We start from the raw sequence: 22,293 nt of genomic DNA, 5'->3' as shown, positions 1-22,293 counted from the left end.
CTGCATGAGTACCACAGCTGCAGTCTAAAACCGTCTCATGTTATCTGTTTTACCCTTAAAAGCCCCTTAAAAGCCGGCAATATATAGATGCTTTTTCACTCTCTTTTCTCCCTCTCCGCGCGCGGAACGCGGCCGCATCTTTCACTGCCTCCGCAGATTCGCGCCAAAATTCCGTAATTACGTCAGCACATGACGTCACGTGCACAGTCTGCTGCCGAAAGGCGATCGAAAGCATGCGCCGCCTGCCGGCAGCGTTTGCTTTTTCTCGCGAGGGGAGACGTGCGACATTTACTTGAATCTATGGTGAGTAATATTATCCCGCTTCTATTCCGTGCCACTTGAGTTGAAAACAATCCTAGCGACGATGAATAGGTGCGTAGTGCCGTTGGAGACAGGCTGGCGTTCGCCACGGCGCAGCCAGTTCGGCTGTGGTGCCCCTGTAAATGTGGGCTTTGCTAGGCCTTTTCAAGTCACCGTTGCCTTTCTGCGTTTTGACGCCATGGCCGATTAGGGCGCCACAGCTCTGCCATATATTCGCTGCCTAACACCCGAAAACTGCAAAAATTATTTTTTCTCGCTCATGCCATGTTATTTCGGTTGGCAAACATGTCTGTCTTGCGCATTTTGTGGGCGGCACAAACGTATCGTCAGAGATTTGAGCGCAATTTATGCCGCCGTATAGTTGTGTGCCACAGGCGAGGTCTGGCCAGTTTGGCATTGTTCAAGCAGTTGTTGGCGCCTTGCGGTGCTTGCTGTGTGTCTTACGAACTCGCCCTCGTGTACCTGCTAGAAACTAGATCTTGAACGGAAGCCGCTGACGCTATCTAGATGGTCGCGGTCGTGTAGCAGTTCTTGAAGTGCCTGTTGCTGCATCCGTTGGAATGGAACATCAGTGAAAACAGAAGGAAATGTTTTACGTCCATCATTACCTGTCGGCACCGTATGCGTGTTGTGAAATTGCCGAATAAAATTTGTTTACCGTCGTGTCTTCAGTGGTAGCACCGCTTCGGGAGCACACTCTGCCGCTAAGAGAAACCACGGGACTACGCAGCGTAGTGGTTCCGTGTTGCAGTCGCCTAGCCGCCCACTTTTCTGTCACGTTTCAGTTCCCGACACGCTGCCGCTCCACCTTTGCGCCGGTTGTTTTATTGCTGTGATGTTCGAAGCGGGATGTGTGAAGTTGATAACGAACAAAGTGTAGCCTACGCTAAAGTGTCGTGTTTCGTTGCTTTATTTCTTTACTTTAAATACTGCCCTAAAGTCTCAGCGCTACTTCATGAGCGCTTATTGCACTAGCGTTTTGAATGGATGTGTGAAACAAAACAGTTTGCTCTATGACACGTAATCATCGATGATTTGCCTACCGAATGGATCAGCTCATTTAATTGAATGGGGCTTTTCCAGACCTTCGTCATTACGAAGTTACTCACGTGAAACGGAACAAAAGAAATAATAATAAATACCGCATGCGCCCAGAAAGCCATTTCTTGACAGAAGTTACATTGCTGTCAAACATAGCTGCAGATTGCATTCTTATTATATTTCAATACACAGCTGTCTAGGAACTGACCCAACCCAAGCAGGTGATGTAGGACAATACTACAGTGGAAGTAGAAGAGAAACAATTAAGCTTAGGCTTCTGGAAACAAATCAAGAAAGTGCTACTGCCTGCAAGTACAAACAGTTAGCACATTACTTTATATTGTGAGCTCTCTTTTGCTATGTAAAAGAAAGTAATCTGGATAGTCGGTGACTTTCGGTGCCATAAAATTGTCATTTCACATAGTAAAGCTTCACTAGAATCACTGCCTTAAGCAATGTTATCCAAGTGCATTGAGTTCAAACTCAAAGATGTATATGATTCAACTTTATGATGGGCTTCTCTCACCCCAAAGTGCCTCTTGTGGTTTACTTTCTCACTAGAGTGGCTAGCTGAACCCCTCATGGGAACCACTCTCAAGAATATTTTGTGAAATGACGAAATGGGATGGTGGCATTAGCCGTTTGGTGCCCTAACATTTAGCAGCATGTTTCAAAGTGATGTTTTTTTCAGCAATTATCTTTGTGCTCTGTGGGAGACAAAACACACTTCCTTATTTTCTTACCCTCTACCCCTCCCCCCCCCCTCTTTTTTTTTGTTTCTTTTTATTTTGCATAGCATAATGACCTTAAGTTTATGCATGCTTGTATCTGTTTCTTTGTCTTGTGTGTGTTCAAGCATATTAGAGGACAGATGCTTACTACAATGACCACACTTGGTGCAGGTAAAGGACCCTCATTTTTCAGCTGTTCCAAGAAGAATGCTACCAAGCCACTGACAAGAGAAAGTAAAAGCTATCCTGGCAAGCTTTAAAGATCATGGGTCAGCAAACCATTTCCCTCTTCTCTTTCTTGCATGTCAATTTCTCTACTACTCGGAGAGGACCCAAGTTGTGTGCAGCAGGCTTGGTTAGGTGTTTGCTAATTAAAATTATCCCACTATATCCAAAATGATGCTTTTCCCTATTTAAGTTCTGTTTCTAACCATTTCTTATGCTCTTTGCTGCTGGCTCAAATGGTACCTTACCTATGTTATTATGGGGAAAAGTGACTCGATGAGGCATATGGTAGAGTGGGACATAAGCAAACAAAAAGAATGTTTGCACAATACCAGCCATGATTTTCAGCCACTCAATTTTGACAAAATCATATGCAAAGGGCATCATACGCAATCCGGTAAGGCTGGCCATTTAGGCCAGCCTTACCAGAATCATTGCTTATTTCCTCCATACAGTGCAGTTTGCACTAGCAATGCATTACAGATTTGAAGTGTTAAATTGAGTTAGAGCATTTCATTGTAAGAAAACGAGCAAAATCTTATAGCGAATGTGGGCGTATCAATAAAACTGGAATGCTGCGACGACGAGTGCACTGTTACGCAGTTTGCCTGTTGTCACATAATAAACTGGCCTGCAACAATGTCTGTTGCACCATATTTCTCAGAAAGCCATGTAGAACATTTCCTGTGCTACACACATAAGTGTGACTTTGCATTAGTTGGGTTTAATTATTCAACATATCATTGGGCGTAAACAGCTTTAAAAGCTGATAATTATGTGTGTATTTCAGGTAATGTCAGCAATGTTTATTCGCAGAGAATGATGCTCATGCCTGTTCCGGTCGGACCAATAGCCAAACTTACTTCCTTTTATTGCCCTTGATACTTGCAGTGTAGACATTTCACATAGCAACATATACTACAAAATTTTTTAAAGTGACATGCCATAGAACTTGGATAAATGTTTCTTTTTGCCTTCTCACTATACCTTATATGATGTAAAAGATGCTACATTCATAAAATGATTTTCACTGTTATGTTTCACTTTTCTCATTGTGACCTATTGCTTTATTTTCAGACTTTCTGAAGTGTGGTTCATGTGGCACCATTTTCCATGAGCTTGACACCTTTATCACCCACAAACAAGCAGGATGCACTGGCAAGTCTGAAGATGCTGAGACCACAGATGAAAAAGGTTTCCATTTCAAATGTTGCACGTATTTATGAGTCATGGTGATATTCGCATAGTCTTCAACAATATACAAGTGCTGCAGCTATAATTTTTGCTGTCCACAGCCAACACAGAGACGCCTGGGAAGTCAGCACCAAAGGAGGAGCAGGCAACCACAACCCAGAAACTTGCCAAAGATGAAGAAACATCTAAGGGTGAAGAAGCTACTGTCACGCCCTCTGCTTCCAAAAACAATGGCCTTCAGAAGGCAGGTCGGCGAGGCTTTCCTGGCTACCTGCATCAGGTGAATACAAACAGCATGGAACTTAGCTGTTATATGAAATCCAAGTTCTGAGCATTGTTAATCATTCAAGTCGGCAAAGTAGGAGCTACTGAGCTGAGGCATCGTTTGGCGATGAATGGCTGATGTGCAGAGATTAATTGTTCTTGGCACCTTGGCACAGCAAATTGGCAAACAAGGAAGGCTGCAAGGTCTTATTACACCAAGGAAATTGGCAGTAGTGCACCCAGGATCTCTGCTAAGGGGGGGTTGACAGTTTGCCAATACCACCTAAACAGCACTAATTTCGATTTTTTCCCGGGAAATTGTCAAAAAAATGCGCTTTTTGCGAGTGTGCAGACGATTGCACGTCTTAAATCTTAATTGCAGTACTCAAATGCGCAAGGAAAAAAAAGGGGTTAAACAAAAGGGGAGGTTAAGTCGGCCTCAGGGGGGTGGTTACAAGGAAAGGCTAGGGAGGCAGGCATCCAGTCCAGAGGATGCTTTCTAGACACTGCAGTGGCAGCTTTAGAGTGAACGGTAGGCAAGATAGGGTATTACACACCATTAATAAGCAATAACAATCTGCAAGTTAAACTGTCTAAGCCTTACGTTTGCTGCAAAATGTTGTGCTCGAAGTGCAGTGCAGCTTCAACCTTGAGATGAAGGAAGTGACTCATGCTGTGGCATTGTCTGCTGAAGATCGAAACCGAAAGTGAAAGTGGTTGAGATCAGCTGTCCATGTTACTGATCTTGTGAACAGCATTTCAGTTTGCTGCTTCATGTGGCAGTAAATGTTAAAAACTTGCGCTTGATTATGTTATTGTTATGTGCATGTTATGGATCAAACTGACTGCTTGGTAAATTATGAAGCTTTCCATAAGCTTTCGGAATGGTGACGTGGCCAAGCTCTCTCATTGGTACCCTTTGCCTGTAGGTTTCACCGAGCCACTGGTGGAATAGTTTGTTACTTTGCCAATTTGTGCTTCTGTTCGCATGCATAGAGTGCAACATCAGTGCGATTGCAAAAGAGGAATGCTGAATAGTCATCAAAATGATGCGCATATCTGTGTGGAACAAGGCAAGCATGCGAATAAATCAGGATGTCTGGTGTAGCGTTTGGAGTGCGAAGGCTAAACAAAGAAAACAAAATCGTAAATGACCGTGCGTAGTGTGACTTGTGCTATTGTATCACATGCGTTGATTTCGCCGTGGTAAAATGTTACACTCACCTGGCTCGTTGTCATGTCCTCGCTGATTTTTGCTTTGACAAGAAGCAGGTGTGCGACAAGCACCCCGGGTAGATCAACATGCTTATAGCACCCAGCATTGCTCCACCACGGCACCTTTTCAACCTAGGCTAGGCACTATGTCGTCTGCATCAGTTGTTGAATACCAGATTCAGCTGCATCCTCACTGACCGCTAGTCGCACCGTGTTTGTGCTCGTAATCAGTCTCATGCTTTAGTCATGTGAGAGCACCTCTTCAACTGTGTGATGGTGCTTAATACCCACTTATACATGGCACTTTCAATCGTAATCGAGCCCGATCGGAATAAAATTTTCAACCACAATTATCTTCTTTGCACAAGCTGCAGAAGGGGCCCAGTCACATTCGAGAAATTTGATCGTGATCGGATGTGCATAGTGTGACGAGTACTATATGCGATTTGAAAACGTTGAGTGAGCCTAATTAAATTTTTTGATGAGTTACTATTGGCTTGAAAACTATAAAATTTGCCCACCCTAACCATTTGCTAGTGTTCTGGGGAACTTGCATTGGAGGCATTACACTTGGCTTCACTTTTTAATTGCTTCATTTGAGGAGGCATTCGAATCTCCTTACATTCAAGGTTGGTTTGATTGACAGTGACACAAAGGGACAGAAACGTCTTTAATAAATCTTTGTTCATAGTATCATGATTTGTTTAGAAGGATATCATTAAAGGGGGCCTAAACCACTTTTTATCAAAGTGGAGAAAGGCATTTGAAGTGAAAATAGGCTATTTCAGAAATACTTTGCCGCAAAAAGTACTTCAATGCGTTCAGCAGAAGTGGAGTTATTGGCAATCATACATGGCCTCTGCTGTGCTCCCTTTCCTTCTTCAATGCTTTGCACTGCGAAGGCTACGGCGGAGTGTGGCGGGGCCACAACCTTCGAAATGTCACGTTTGAAATGTCCGCCTTCGAAATGTCACCGTGACGCGCAGTTCAAATTTTATTTTGGATGTTAACGTAGACACCACGACTTCCAATTTTGGGTCCTACGACGCGCTAAATGTAAGCCAAACGCTGTTGTCCTCAGCGAGCCGCAGTGCGCTTAGCCAGTGGACTCGCAGCAGCACCTCGCGGCTGCCGTGGTGTGGCCGACCGCAGCCACCAATAGCAGCCGCATATAGGAATGTGCTTTATTACGAAATAAAGCAACCAGAAAAGAGTGAGGATCATCGCTTCTGTTGAAACGTGAGCACTTAAGAAAGGAAAGGTGACTTCACGCTCTGCATACGACAGCAACACTTGGCTGAGATAATCACAGCAGCGTGTGCTACCTGCAGACTATGTTATTTCACCAAACCCGAGGGGTGGTTCAGGGCCCCTTTAAAAGAGGTGGGGAAAAATGGAAGCGGGTACTGTAACAAGGTATCTGTGTGCCACTCCTAGCAACTATTATTCTACATGTTGTGCAGCGAGTAAGGTGTGAAGTGGTGTCCACAAATTCTTTACATACTGAAACCATTCACAGCGCGAAACAACAAGACAACGCTTGTCCATCTTTCTTTTCGTGTGTTCTTGTCGTTTCGCGCTGTGAATGGTTTCAATATGGAATAGCAACATGCCCAATGTACCGTCCTTTTGAAGCATTCTTTGCATACCTTGAACTGAGTCTGCTGTAATTTGCTTCTTTCTGGACACTAAAATATAAACCACTGAGAACAAAGCCCTTCTCAACTTCAGGAACATGTCATTTGTTAAGTTGAAAAAAAGGGCATTACTGCTGCAAAACAGGCAGTTTCTTTTTGCAATTTATTCACGCCCTCTTCTGGTCATGGCCTCTTTATTGCCTGTTTGCAGCGCTTGCGGCAGCAAAAGAAGCTTCAGATGCAACGTGCCTGCAAGGTTGCAGCCGCTGAGCGGCAGCAACAGGCCTCCAAGGCGCAGCAGGTACGAACACATGCTCCCGGTGCAACTGTCCCCTGTGGTCGCTGTGAGGGCTGCAGCCGAACTGAGGACTGTGCTCAGTGCGCCAACTGCACGGTGAGTACCAGGTAGCTGAGTTGGTGTCCCTAACTTTTCTACATTCACCGCTCTGGGTGACACTGGGGTGGCTTGTTCACAGAGGATTAATTTCAAGAATTGTCCTCCCCTTTTTTTCTGCTATACACTTGCTTCTTCGTCGTTGTCTTATTATTATTATTATTAGTAGTAGTAGTAGTAGTAGTAGTAGTAGTAGTAGTAGTAGTAGTAGTAGTAATAGTAGTATTAGTAGTAGTAGTCAGTGTGTCGGAATGGGAAAACAGAAACAATATTTTTGACCGGAACGAAAACCTAACCGAAACATTATTTATTATTTTGTTTCGGAGGGAAAACGAAATATTTTTATTGGTTTTCAGTTCAAAGGGAAAGTCGCCGCAACGAACAATGTTGGGCAACGTCAGAACTAGTGCGTATCTCAGGCAGCGATAGTGCAAGCGATAGCCGGTCGAGCGCTCCACTTATCTAAGCCTGCCACTCTGTGCACTAGCAGATCGCAGTCGTAGCAAAACCCAGGGCTTGCGCGCTCAGGAGCTCATCGTTTCGTTTTCTACAGGTACAACGCTTTGTTACCAAAACTTTATCGTTCGTTCTATCGGAACAGTGGTCTCGCATTTTGGCAAGTACACTCGATGACGTGCTGCTTCTGAGATTATGCTCAGTGCCCTCACTCGGGCTCTGAGCATGATCTCAGAATTCATAAATCATAATAGCCTGAATAACGTGAAGCAAGGACTGGCTCACCGAAGACAAGACGACTAGTGCAAACCCTCGTCATCAGCCGCATTACATTCGCGCTACCGTATCATATCACGCGCAAAACGGTTACCGCGCCCATAGGCAAATGAATTGAGGAAAATTTGTGAGAAATATATGGAGAAACATATACATTGAGAAAAATAAATACTATGTTTTTATCATTACTTTGCTTCGAAAATGTTTGCATGCAAACAAAAACCGTTACCGATCACTTTTTTTTTTTTTCGTTCCGTTGGAAACTTTTTTCAGTGGAACAAAACTAAAACCAGAACGAAAAACATTTCGTTCCGACACCCTGGTAGTAGTAGTAGTAGTATTTTGAGGTATGCTAACTGTTACGTGATAAAAGAAGTGCTTGACAGGCCTGTGTAGATCTTGCCTGTTGGCAAGGAACCAGGTCAGGAGGCAGCTACACATTTTGTTTGTTGATGCTTGTTTGTTGAAAACAATAGTAAGCTGATATTAACTTTTTTTTTTTTTCCTTTAATGTTCATACATATGTAATAAAGTGTTGCAGCTGAGTTCACTTGGGCTGTGGCTTGCTATTATAGCTTGGGCTCTTTGTCATTTCACTAAATGAAGTAAAAATAATGTGTAGTCTGAAGCATTAGTGTTGAAGACAAGAAGAAAAGCGGTTAGAGATGTACCTATTTATTCAACATTCTAGTGTTATCATGCGGAAGGTGACAAAGCTAGTTTCAGAAGCTTCTCTTTTGTCAGCACTGCTCCTCCCACTTTGTTCTCTTCTCTATCCGGTGTGGTAGTAGGATTCGCAACAAGTGAGGTGAGAACATAAAAAGAAGCTTGCAATAAAGCAAAAGTAGAAAAAAAAGTTTAAATTTATTTTGCGAAAGATATATTGAGAGTGAAAGAAAGATTGTCATGCCATTAGTAAATGCAGAACTCAGAACCACTGGGTATGCATTTTGAAAGACCTCACTCACTTTTCGTGGTTTGTGCTGTGATCATGTCTGGCCACGGGAGATGAAAACATTGTTCCAGAATATTTTTAAGACACCTTAGCAAGAGGTTATTTTGTCAAGAACATGGAACTACGTGCAGTGCAAGTCATGGACATCTGAGCTCATTATGGAGTTCTTTGGGAAGAATGAAGGCAAGGATTCCTGACCAGCCTGAAGCATGTGTCAACTGTTGTGTCATTGTGCCTTATCACTCAGCGATAGCAAAGATCACAGGATAGCAAGCCAAACAGAAAATTGTGAAAACATTATTAGCAGTTGCCTACAGAAAAACAGGTTATTTTATTAGTTGAACCATATATGCTATTATCATCACTGGCCTGGTCACCTGCCAGCTTTGCAGTTGCTCATAAATTTGCACCATGCATACACCTGGCAGGGGCTTTGTGGATTATTCGGCATTAAAAGGTTACAGTGGCTGCGACGCTAACATAATATTGTTCCACTATGCTAGAACAACATAGCTGTTGCTTTTGTCATTCACTCATTCATTCCTAGTAGCAACCATTCATGAAGTTGCAGCTGCTGTTGTAAATTTAGCCTGTCAAGCCAAACTTCAGATATGCCAAACAAATTTTCCTGGTCCCTTTAACTTTGACTTATTAATGTATAGGGAGTTCCACCTACTTTGTATGTTTGGCTATTGGTGGTTGACGTATGTGACAGTTGCAAAAGATTTGTTGCACTTGCACAATGCCAAGTTTGTTTCTGTGATCATGTTGCCTTTTACTCTGTGTGAGCCGTTCACATAAATCGCGCTACTCCACTACTAGTAACCTGTGGTGACAGAACCCTTTGCCTTCGTTCGCATTGGAGCTGAAATGCCATATGTTAACAGCCTGATATCTTTGTTGTGCCTCTATATTTGTTCTGCGGCCAGAACTTTTCTGGGGGCTTTCTCCACGTCCATTCTGTCCATGTTCTGGTGGTGCACTGCCTCTTGTTGAATAATTGTGTCCAGCACAGTGACATGCTCTAAACATCCGTACTGTGGTGGTAAATGGTGTGGCTTTAGCCCTCCTCATGGCTCACACAGTGGTTCATTCATTTTACCTGACTGCTGTGCAGTACTGAACAAAGCCTCCATTCTTCTTGTTCTCCTAGGAGAAAAAGACGGGTCTTCGAGGACCAAGAAAAAAATGCCTGCTGAGGCGCTGCGAGAAAAGCACAGCACAGGTTAGCTCCAGTTCATCAATTGTTCCAGACGCAGTATGCTTTGGAAGTTAAGCTTGCATAACTGTCCAGCTGAAGCACCTAGTTGGTTAGCTCCCAAACCCATTCAGCTGAATGTACAATCAGGCCTGCTTACAATGAAGTGCTTCAAGGCACGAAAAATTCTAAATACCAGGGATGGAAGTTCTGCGCCATCTTGCGCCAAACCACCGAGCTGCGCCAACTTGAACCAGAACTCTATAACTTTGGATGAAGTTGCTAAATTTTGTGGGATGTACGTGTTCTGTAGCAACCACACAGCCATGTGTCGTCTAGTATTTAGCCCTAGAAGCCAAGCTAAAGCAATCCGTTCCAGCGTCGGCGTACTTGGAGTGCGGGTGTGTTTGGTGGCGCATTGTAACTAGGCCGCAGGAAAATGAAAATCATTTGGGGTATACAATGCATTACGAATGGTACACAATGCATTATGCTTTGGAAGATAAGCTTGCATAACTTTCCAGCTGAAGCACGCAGTTGGTTAGCTCCCAAACCCATTTAGCTGAATGTACAATCAGGCCTGCTTACAATGAAGTGCTTCAAAGTATGAACAATTTTAAATACCAGGGATGGAAGTGCTCCGCCATTTGCATGTTTGCATAATACGCGGACCACCTAAAGATGATTTGAACTGGTGCTCTATTTATGGGGCAGTCGGGAAAGAAAGCCACGCTCTCAGCTGAATGAATGAGTCTTGCGGTCTGTCGTTATACATTTTAGGGCTCTCTTGTAAGCCCTATCGGTAAATCTGCGTCTATTAATGGGGGCGAACACCATGCGTGTTCAAATATATTTCGCATGTGCACGTGAAGCCTCTTGATCAGAAATATCCAATGACAACTGTAATCATCACTCAAATTTGCACTTCGGGTACTGTATATTCTGCACAACCACACTATACAAAGCAGACTTTTGCGGCCGCAGTGCGCAAGCTGAGGATTTAAGGTTTCGCTTTTAGTTTACCGTAGTGGCCGCATGGCGATTGTAAAGGGTCGGAGAGTGCGCGAACGATATAAATTGCATTCACAGCCGAGATGTTCACGACATGTCTTGCGCAGATCAAGCCTGTAAATTCAAAGAAACCATTGTCTGGCATTCAAAATATTGATCGCCATTCTACATTAACTTTATGGGACAGCCATAATAATTGACCTTGTGCAAAATATTGGTCGGCGATGCTGATCAAAAAGCCACTGAACACTTTTTTTTTTTCCTTTATTTTCATAAATGTCAGAGTCTTATTGTTTCTTCTTCTCGCCAAGTTATGTGGAATACTGCGAGACATGCAATGACCAACAAAGTAACTTTGCATTTATTCTGTGGCACTCTGCTATACCAACTGAATGTCACCAAGAATTTCAAAATTAACTGGAGGCATTACACGAACGGCATTCATTGTATGCTAATGGTGGTTGTTCTTGGTTGTCAGTCATAATTTCTTGTTCATTGTGCATGAATACGTCTAATTAGCTAACTTTATAAACTTACCATATCGATGAGATGTCAATGAAAAAGTTGAGGATGTTGAAACATGAGCGATTACTGGATTTAAAGCAACCTAGGATTTACACTAATTATCCAATATCCTTATCCAATAAACGAAGTCATTAATGTTTGCTAATTAAACTTAAATATTAGTTGCTTGTGCACACCAAAAAAACTCTTGACTAGCATTAACAAAAACCTATGAACAGACAATGGCTGCTGTTTTCGTAAATTTCTTAGTTATATTTTTTCTTGGCCACATTTAGTTGGCATGTCTGGGATGTAATGTAATATAGTGGTTTCCGAGGAATGCATATGGGTTTCCTTTGTCGGTTGTATGACATTTTTCTGGTGGACTTTCCTCCACCTTGCGGGCTTCCGCAGAACTGATTCGCCGTAACCTAATAGTGTTCTGCAAAGTCAAATAAAGAACATCTTTTCTTGATTTGTCTGCATTTCAATCATGTTGATGCTTAGATAGCATCCTCCCAATCACGTATCTTCTGCTCCAAAACGAAGAATTCCTGCTCCAAACCTGCTCCTATGTGCCAAATTTGCTGTTCCCAGAGCTACTCCAAAACACCCTTGGCCGCTTCCATCCCTGGAATACAAAGTTCATTATAGTTGAGCTTGCCTCCAAAATTATCTTTTAGGGAGCAGAGAGGTTGCATCTTCACTGTTTGACATGCAAAGCTGACGCACATGACAACTTTTTTGTTTGTCACGAACGTGTTACTGGGGCCTCAATAACTGACACCAACCCGAGCATCACACTTGCAGTTTCCCAGGGTATTCTCACGTAGACCCCATGTAGCCTGACACTTTGAGCAAGTATTGGCACAGCAGAGTAGCTTCCCTAAATATCCTACAGCAGCTATGCTTTTGTCACTGAGGCCTACACTTGCTGTGTCAATTGCCCCACCATTTCTAATTAATATTGAACTAGCAGTGACTTATTTTGACAATCTCTCCCATAATGTGTTTTTACGTTCTTCTGATACTTAGTGCCACAGCCTCTCTCCTCAAGTAGAGAGCGAATAAGTTTGCTATGCTGAAGCTGTTTCGCTTATTATTTTTACTGCCTTCATTGTTTGTCTTATGCAACTGAAAAGCTCTTGCAACATCTTATCCTGTAGGCTTCATATATCCTGTTTCCCTTCTCTTTTTCACAGAAGAAGAAAGTGTACATAGTGGAGAGGATACTGAAGAAGAGGGTGAATGCCGCTGGAAAGGTTGAATACCTCCTCAAATGGAAGGGATACCCTGAGTGAGTTCTTCACATCTACTTTGACTTGTCATGCATCGCTTCACTGCTATAAAAGATCACTGATTGCTCTGTTGTGTTATTATGTATAGATGCCACTAGACTTTTTAGTTCAGAACTATGCAACAAATTGAACCATTTAACCTTTGCACTGTAGTGTTTTGCACTTCAGCAGCATCCAGAGTGAACATTGCAACACTTGTGGTGAGAATCAGATATTGGAAATGCGAGTTATAACTTCCGTAACAGAGTCCTTTAATAACTTTCTTTTTCCCATCACGAAACTTCTGTGGGAAAGCTTACTATAGTGGAACCTCGTTGATACAATTCTGCGTAATACATTTTTCAGGATGATCCTTTCTTTTTTTTTTCCATAATATGATTTGGTTGGATGATACGATTTTCGGATGATACGCCTTATTTTCCAGTTCCCATGAAGGTTGTATCAACAATCACGAAGAAACTATAGATCATCTTGCTTGCTCTGTACTACTGCCCGTCATTCGAAAAGGAAGGCTTGCCCTCCACACTGTTCTAAACTAGCTTGACGGAATACCTTCTTTATTGGACAAGATCTTGCGGCCATGGTCTCGCATATCACAGCTGCATAAAGTTACAAAAGCACTACTGCAATTTTTGAAGGCAACCATGCAGAGCGCCCATCTGGGATACACGGCTGAGAATTTACGTCAGCGACATCATAATTTGGGCAATAATTTGATGTTGCATCCCGATTCTGGTTCTTTGCAACCTTTGTAACACTATCTATGATGGGTCAGCTGTCATTAGTCATACGAAGTGACCAACAAAATACTGGCCATTCATCAAAATCCAAGAAAAGAAGATTGTAGCCTTTATCTTGCACTCACAGGGCATCTTCTAATGGTCATTTGAGAACACTTTGGCAGCATTAGAAATGGGCGTGTAAGATGAGAATGTTGCCCTATCATGACACTATTGCCTGCTGCAATATGTATAACAAAGCCTTACTGTTGCTGTTTGTGGCTGCTTGGCCTTGAAGAGTGAAAACACTCTTCCAATAAACTGATAGATCATCCTTAAATGATCAGCCGCATGAGGAGTCAGAGTGGAAACACTGTGTTTGCTTTGCATTTCATTGCAGCTCGGAAAACTGCTGGGAGCCAGAAGAGAACATTATCAGCAAGCGACTTATCCAGTTATTTGAAAAAGAGCAGCAGGGAGCTGCTGGCACTGAGGATAGCAAGGACAAAGTGGGCACCAAAGATGAACTCGGCAGCTCCTCAAGCAAAGAGGTGACCTTGCAGTCAGCATTGGCTGTGGTTACTCTGCTGTTGTGTGATTGGAACCAGCATGATACTCATTAGCAATCCCTCCTCGGGTGGCAAGTAGCTCATTTAGTAAAAAGAAAAAAAAAAAAACAAGCTCTTATACAGCTCACCTGTGCCTGTATTAATCAAAGCTGCCAGAATAAGCTCATGTTTCACTGTTGACCTTCAAAGTGAGTGTGTGTGTATGCTTGTTAAATATTGCGTTTATTGTTTGGTTACTGTACACTTTGCTGGGAGGCATAGCAATAATTGAAATTTCTGAGAAAGCTTTTCTGAGCTCATTTTATTTTTGTTTTAATAAGCAGTCATATTGTATATGTTGCTTGAGCCCACTTCTGTGGCTAGGTGATGATTCAAGTTTTACAACTTTTCTGGTTTTCTAGAATTGTGGAAAAATTTTGGAGGGCATAGATATAAAACCTGCTCAAAACACTTTCTAAAATTAAATTTTGTCTTTAAATGCAGTAAAAGTTATTCAAGACACTTTATCAGTTGCCAAGTGCGAACATTTTTACACTCCGTGTAACAAATAGGGAAAGAGGGGTAAGAGTTAAAGCTGCCCTCAGTGTTTGTGAAGGCTACTCTTCATCAACTACACTGCATTTGTTAATGTGGAAATTGGCTCTCAGCAGGCTCATGGCACTGCTTGGCTCAAAATGGCAGTAGCAAAACTGACTTGCATTCAAAATAAGCCATTGTTTCGCACAGATTTTTAAAGAGCTCGGTGTAACAGTGAGCGGTGGTTTGAATTTCCTATAATTTATAATGAATAAGCTTTTAAGTACTTTTAAAAACACAAACACCTACAGTTCGTATATACAGGTCGAACTCGCTTACAACGATACCGGTTTTAACAATATTGTCAACAATATCGGATATAACAATCAGCAGCTAATGCACTGTCAATTTTGGGATGTGTTCTAGGGTAAAATAAATCGCTTACTACAATGCTCCCATCCCACGTTATCGGTTATAGCAATTAAATCGGGCTACTGGGTGCGTAGAAAAAAAGAATGCAAAATCCTCAGGAGGGGATGGCGGAAGGGAGGGGGGGGGGGTGGGAATGCAAGTCGCTTTATTGCACCCACCTTTGTGCTGTGCACCCCGCACGCCACGCCTTTGTCACTTTGTCTTGAACAAACAAACAAAAAAAAGGAAAACTACCAGCCACTTGTCTGCCTTTGTGCCGTGCACCTGCCTGGCACGCCTTCGTCACAGGAAACGGGAGAGGTACGACAAAGATGTGCCACAATGGGTGCGCGGAACAAAGGCGGGCGTGGCGATGCAGCTCGCGTATTTTTAATTTTCCTGGATTTTGTGGGTGCTTCCTCAATTTTTTTTTTTTTTTCAGCGCAGGCACCCAGTAGTCACATTGAATTGTTGTAGCCAATAATGCAGCATGAGAATGTTGTAATAAGCAGCTTATTTAACCATAGGACATGCACAAAAATTCACATGCAGCAGCTGCTTATTGTCACAACGGAGTATTGTCTAAACCAGTAATGTTTTAGAAGTGGATTTCAGGGTACTTCTTTCCATCTTACATGTTTGTCCCCTCTGGATCTTTTTTGCAGCCCAGTTATAACAATGGGATTTTCTTGGCACTTGAATATTGGTATAAGTGGGTTCAGCTGTAAACCCCTGTGGTAATGTGCACTGAGTGTTCCTCTACGACTTTTAGATGTGTCACAGATCTCAGTGGTCCCATTTGTAACAAATTCTTTTGCCACCCATGTTTCCTGTTTAGAGTCCTGAAGATGCTTTTTAAAGGGCTGGCCATTTAATAGAGCGCTATGCTGGTTTTGTTTTTCTTGTTGCACTTACCAGATGAAGGACGAGGACAAAGATACGAGTGAAGAGGCTGAAGCAGCCACTCATAAGCGCATCTTCTCTGCGCTGGGCCTGCACCGGCAAGGAGAGGAGCTCGCCACACCCACACCTGAGCCAGGTCGCAGAGGCCGCACCAGCAAGTCGGCTGCAAAGGACTTCATTAAGACAGTGTGTAGCAAAAGGCCACGTAGCCCAGAGTTGCCCACATCTCCATCACGAATGTCGAGCACATCAGTGGGCACCCCGCCATCCAAACGACTTGCGGCCGTAATGAGTCCCAACACTCGGGAAACAGGTGCTGGTGACACAGCCACACCGGCATTAGGCGAAGCAAAACTGGAAGATACGGAGTCCATAGCAATCATCTACATCCCAAAGCCGGATGATCCCGGCAAATATATTACTGTAAAAGGAGATCATCGCCAAGTGAGTAACTTGGACAGAGTGGACCTAAATCCTGTGGTTGTTTTGGGTCCCAAGCATCCGGAGATCAAAGGTGCACCTGGGACATCAACTGATGGTACGGAGACAGATGCAAAGGAGCCAGGTGCATCGACACCCAAGTCACAGGAAGAGCCACGAACAATCAATGTGGAGGTGGTTCAGCTGGGCTCCCTCGAAGATGAAGAAGGAGAGGATGGCTCATTCGCTTCACCGTACCGTAAGCCATCAGTGGTGGCCCGAGCACGCATGAAAGCTGTTGGAATGTTCTCTTCACCATCACGTCAGATGGCCTACCACAGGGGCCCTGGCAGGCCGCGCAAGACGACCCTGCCTGTGCCTACGCCATCCCGCAGAGGTCGCAAACGGCGGCGGCCGGCAAGGGATGACTTCTACTATGGCGACGATGATACAGAGTTTGTTCCTGCTCTTTCCCGTTCGACCAAGTGCAAGACGGTGGTGGAGGTGAGTTACTGCCTGGTGCACATTGCTAGCTTTACTGAAGGCACTAAAATAAGAGAAAAGGCCATGTTGTGTGGGGTCCAAGAAAAAATAAGGGAGAAGGGGAAGGATGAATTGTACTTATGTGCACTGGCTCGATTTGGCTGCACAACATTTGACAAGAAACTGCTAATGGTCGTGTTATGTCTGTGGGCATGCTTAGTACTATCGCTTACTACTGCATTCACTTAGTACTGCTAATTATGGAGTACTGATCATTATGGTAAGACCATGCAGTAAATTTCCCCAACTTTCTGACAATGCTGGCTCTTGCTTACATTGCTTCACATATTAAAGAATTAGGTTGAAGTTTATTTTTATACTTGAGGGAGGTACTGGTTTTATTTGGCATTCTTTTAATTTGGTATTTAATTTGGCATTCGTCTGTTTAGAAGTAGCAGACGCTCGCATCCTCATTAGCACTGGCGCGGCACACAGCACATGCCTACAGTGGCTGACATAAGGCAGATTAAATCCGAGAGCTGACAAATTTCTGGGGGCCTGTTGAGACCTATAGTTTAGCCCTGTCACTCAGTGCATAAATCTGGGAAAAATTAGACATGAAGTTCAGCATTGTGACACTACTTGTGCCACAAATCTCACTTTTTTTTTTTTTTTTTAAGAGCGTAGCTTTGCATTGCAAACCTCGCCAGGTTTCGTGACCATGGCTGCAGCCTGGCTGTTCTCTTGCCGAACAGGCCAACTAATCACAGCGGAGTGCGCGCCGCTGAGTTCTTTGCACCCCCACCAGATGGCGCTCGACTCCGCACATCCGTGGCAGCTGCGGTGCCGGCCGTGTCGGGGAAAGATAAAAAGAGAACCAGAAAGCCCGCCTTCACGCATCTGTGGCTCCGCGGTGATGAGGAAGTAAACATTTCTTACGAATAGAATTGATTCAAATTGCGCTATGTATGTGCTTCCTCTGAAACCATGATACGTTCAAGGTGTCGGTGATACAGTAGAACCTCGTTCATACGTTTTCAAAAAATACGCGAAAAATAAATGTACGATCCGGGAAAACGTACGATCCGAATCCAGTAAAAATTGAAGCTCACAAGAACATATTGAGGTGCAAGAGCAGAAAACATTTATTTCTTGCAAAACATAGTTACAGTCGGAACTCGTTCATTCGAACTGACGCTGTGGTCCCGTCAAAGTTATGTGTAGTGCAGTGGGCGAGAACACTCGGTAATTCGAACGCGAAAGCATTTGCGACAGTTAATTCGAACATAACTGCGCACCGACAATGCTCTCAGCATAATGCCAAATCATGTGGCGGCGCCTCCGACTGGCATTGCTCCGACACCGCCATAAAGCAAAAGCTTAGGAGAGACCCCTCAATGCCGCGCGGAGAAATAAAAAAGAAACAAAAAATACCGCAGCGAAAATTTCCTCTCTCAAATGGTAAGGTCGCCGTTTCTGCGTTGCACCAGAACACGCATGTACGTGCCACGTCTCGGCCAACGCTGCGGCTGCGGCGCAGAGGGAAGCAACGCGGAGGCCCAATCCGGCCAGCGAAACTGCCCACGCCGGCCAACGCTCGCTTCAACGGCAGAAAACGAAACTTCGGGGGAGCGGGCTAAACTGGCGCCGGGCCGGCGGGAGCGGCGGCGGCGGGCGCGCATGGACACTGAGGGAGGGCAAGGGGTGCCACTGAAGCGACGGGGTTGCCGAGGCCAAATGAGCTTCTCTGCCACCCTCCTCCCTCACCTTCGATGGTCTCCGCGCGCGCCGTGTCAGCGCCGCCTGCTCCCTGAAGTTTCGTTCACTGCCGTTATCGGGATGTGAGAGAGAGACAGATTGTGGTTGTGAAGAGGAAGAGGCGCTATCGGGATGTGAGCGTTGGCCGGCGTGGGCAGTTTCGTGACCCTCGCTCGCTATGTGCTTGCGCGCCGCGATATTTCACGACTCGCACCGTTCGTACGTAGCGCGTTGGTGCACAAATATGTCAAAAATAAGTCCTTTTAATTCGAACAGATTTTTGGGCCCCTTCGAGTTCGAATTATCGAGATTTGGCTATATTTTCTGCTGGTATGTAATGCCCTTGGACAGGAACAACTCCTTTTGCACACATTGTAGACCCTTGTCCGCATTTTCATTGTCTTTCGTGCAAAAGAAGCTTTGTAAGGCTTCCAGGCCAGCAAGGGCTTCGGCGAAGGTAGCCGGTGGGCGCAAGCCTTCGTTCTTGCCGCCGTCTTCAGGAGCCTCGTCCGTCACCACCTCCGCTACATTCTCGGCGAGGCGTCCGCCTGTTTTCGCCGCCTAGTACGCGTTGACGCAAGGGGCGAGGTAGCGCAAAGGTCAATGTCCTCGCTGCTCTTCGTCACTTCGGGCGAACGAGCAATGCAGAGAAGTCGCAGGAGGGGGGGGGGGGGAATTGAGCACTGCAGAGAAGATACGCCACGGCCGTCTGCCACTTAGCGCTTCAAAGGCACATGAGTGCGGCGTGGCCTTTTTGCACACCTGAATGATAATTTTTCGCTGCAGAACGTATCATACAACCGCAGTTTGCCGCAATGCTGAACGTTGCTGCCGAATAATTGTATTTTCCAGGAACGTATTAATCGGAACGTATTAACACATTCCTCTGTTGGGTTATGTAGAGCCTCGGTATAATTTGTGTGCGCCCGTGCTTGTGTGTGCGCGTGCATGTGTGCGTGTACTCGTGTTTCAACTCTTTATGCACTCACACAAAGCTTCACTGTATGTAGATTCCATCTCGTTGGATCTGCTGCATTCCTTCTTTCTACATTTCAAATTAAGAAGCAGAGGAAATTGCGTACTGACTTAAATTTTAAGGTTTTAGAGCAATATTAAGAAAGTTTTACTGATGGTCCATGTTCCTTCCACTTTCAAAAGCTGTGATCATGTACTGTCCAGGATATCGTACCACAACAAAACCGAAAACTGTGAGAAATTTATTTTTGCTCAAACCGAACCTGAACCGGGACGTTACACTTTTTCTCACCCTGGAGCGAAACTGAATGGAAAAATAAATAATTTGTGGTTCTGGTTGGCCACCGTTTCTGGAGCTTTTCATCCATGCATTGCCTGCACTTGTGGCTCAGCCATGCTACCTCATTTGTATATCACCACCTTCCCGTGATTTAATTTAAAAGTAGCACCACTGTTAGTATGGTTTTCAGCATATAGCGTCAGGGGGCAGACTAGATGTTGTGTTAGCGCAACAATATTTGCAACGTGATGCGCAGACTTGCCAGACTGTGATGCGTTCGAAGTACCTGAGACAGTGGCGCACATATAGTTGTTGCATATCCCCACTATGACTTTGAATGGCGGGCATTGATCTCTTCGTTAGGGCCAATTAACAACAGGCCACTCTGTGAAAAAGTGTTACTGGGCCATTGACCGGACATAGCAATTTCACGAGTCTTCAAGGCTCTCTTAGAATATTAGTTAACACAGGCCTAGATTCAAGGCTGTGAACAGCTCTTCGAACATGAACGTGTATGTAATGGCATCCTACTGCCTGTCCTCATCATTAACTCCTCAGTCTCCTGTTTTTCTTCTCTTCACTTTCACCCTGAGCACAGTAGCAGGCTGGAGGACCTCTCTGCATTTCCTCAATATATTTTCCCGCTCCCTCTCTCTCTCTCCCTCAATAAAGCTTCTGCTTCACATAGATTCTAGCATGGTGTTGGATCTGCGTAATTCATTTGTAACTACGTGCAGCCTGAAGAACAAACAACAGGCATGATTTTTCAATGCAGCTTAGCAGCAGCGTCAAGTTCTTGTCCAAAATAAATTTCTGCTGTATTTCCTGTAATTTTTCTTCGCTTATGCATATGAACTTGAATCAGTTTGAACTGTTATTTTTTGCTCGGGAGTTGAACCGCAACTGAAACATTTTCGATGAACTGAGACGAAAACCAGAACGAAAAATGTTTCGGTTCGACACTCCGGAACTATCAGCATAAATTTAAGTGCAAACAAGTTGCAAATGCCTAGAATGCATTGTTGTGTTTACAAACTTGCCTGCATTTGTATCAGTGGCTCCATTCAATCTCCAAAATGTACATGCAGGAACACCATGCTTAGAAACCGGCTACTGAGTGATTGCATGTCAGACTTTCACATAATTATGTATAATAGGTGTTCTGATAGTTTTTTTTTTTTTCTCTGCATTTGAATTTATGTTGAATTGGGACAAGCTGCATTTCATGAGAGACCAAGTGCAAAGTGTCCTATATTGTGTGACCTGAATGAAGCAGTGAGAGTAACAGACAGCATCCTGCTAGCAGAAATGTTTGCTCTTTTCAGCATTATTCTTTCCTTCTATTGTATTATGGCTCAATTTTATGCTGTCTTGGTGTTTATGGAATCTGCCTAATAAGTGGCCACTAAGGTAAGCTGTATATACTTTGTACAGGTTGTGGGTGAAGATGTGGATCCCGCGGCATCCTTAGTGCCTGAGGTCCCTAAGAAAAAAGTGGGCCGACCACGCAAGTACCCACCACACCCCATGCACCACCTGTCACCACAGCAGCGCAAGATGCTTGCAGCACGGCGTGGCCGCAAGAAGCTGACGCAGCCGCGTTCTCGCCGGAATCGTGTGTTTGTGGTGATGGCCGATGGCACCATGGTGGAAGTGTGTGGCACTGATCGGCAACGGGCAGTGGAGCGGGCAACCGAGAAGGTGCGCGCCTTGCGTGAGGGTGGCGCCGACGCACTCGCTGCGGACGAAACGGACCTTGCTGAGGACGATGACAGCATGCCAGCAACAGCGGCTACGAGCACTACCACAGCGGCAGCGACTGCAAAAGAACCTGCTCCGGTATGTGCTGTGCGTGGCACTTCGGCTGATATTCTTACCTGTAAGTTGCTTCAAGAGCAATTTACTTGTTCGTGGCATAGGGGGCACTGACTCATGACTTCACCATGTGCTATTAGTGACTTTGTCCAACATTTAGGCAGTGTGCATGTGTGTATGTGTCATTCACTATGCGGTATGTCTACATCACGCTGGTCATTCACAGAGAACATACAATAACTCGTCGCTTTTTTTCCTGGTTTAATTTGTTATGAAGCTTAGCTAATGCCACCAACATATCCGGAAGGCTATTGGCAGCATAAAAAAAAAAACTCAGTTGAATTCTTCAGGTCTGCTTTGCTAGCATTTCTCAATGACCATATTTTGGTAGGGTTATGTGCATAATCTAGTACAGAATTAAGAATGGAAAGTAAATTTTCAAATAGCTCAATTCACAAATCAAATACCTTCACCTCGGTTTCTTGAACAGTCAGTATTTTTGCCAAAATACTTAGAGGCTGCGCCAGGCTGAGCTCAGCCAATTCTGTTGTGCACAGCTGTTGCTTGTACGTACAAGGTCTGCCTGGGCTGACCTTTCAGGTTAAAGCAACCAAAAAGCACACTGAACAGTCAAATGATTGGGGGAGTTGTCTTTACTTTAGTGTACCAAGTCCAAAAGCATCAGGAAAATCCTATCAAGCAGTCACTGTTAGTCAGCGCAAAG

General features: G+C 44.3%; 1 protein-coding gene across 4 annotated transcripts in view; it reads left to right on the top strand.

Moving 5' to 3' along the window:
- The first annotated feature begins 221 nt into the window (after positions 1 to 221).
- LOC119442798 (uncharacterized) overlaps positions 222 to 22,293 on the top strand; it is a 61,978-nt gene continuing 39,906 nt past the window's right edge. Inside the window, exons 1-10 of one of the 4 annotated variants that reach the window (XM_037707825.2) lie at positions 222 to 303; positions 2,265 to 2,362; positions 3,396 to 3,512; positions 3,614 to 3,792; positions 6,840 to 7,022; positions 9,863 to 9,934; positions 12,625 to 12,719; positions 13,840 to 13,990; positions 15,854 to 16,762; positions 21,189 to 21,593. In XM_037707825.2, the coding sequence (XP_037563753.1) occupies positions 2,359 to 2,362; positions 3,396 to 3,512; positions 3,614 to 3,792; positions 6,840 to 7,022; positions 9,863 to 9,934; positions 12,625 to 12,719; positions 13,840 to 13,990; positions 15,854 to 16,762; positions 21,189 to 21,593 (2,115 nt within the window). In that variant the 5' untranslated portion in view covers positions 222 to 303; positions 2,265 to 2,358. Of the gene's footprint in view, positions 304 to 1,571; positions 1,684 to 2,264; positions 2,363 to 3,395; positions 3,513 to 3,613; positions 3,793 to 6,839; positions 7,023 to 9,862; positions 9,935 to 12,624; positions 12,720 to 13,839; positions 13,991 to 15,853; positions 16,763 to 21,188; positions 21,594 to 22,293 lie in introns of those variants that run through there. The other 3 variants (XM_049662398.1, XM_049662399.1, XM_049662400.1) reach the window with 3 other exon arrangements.

Source organism: Dermacentor silvarum, chromosome 2, assembly GCF_013339745.2.
Source record: "Dermacentor silvarum isolate Dsil-2018 chromosome 2, BIME_Dsil_1.4, whole genome shotgun sequence".
NCBI classification, from domain to species: Eukaryota; Metazoa; Arthropoda; class Arachnida; order Ixodida; family Ixodidae; genus Dermacentor; species Dermacentor silvarum.
The sequence above is the reverse complement of the archived record's forward strand: the minus strand, read 5'-3'. Positions and strand labels throughout refer to the sequence as shown.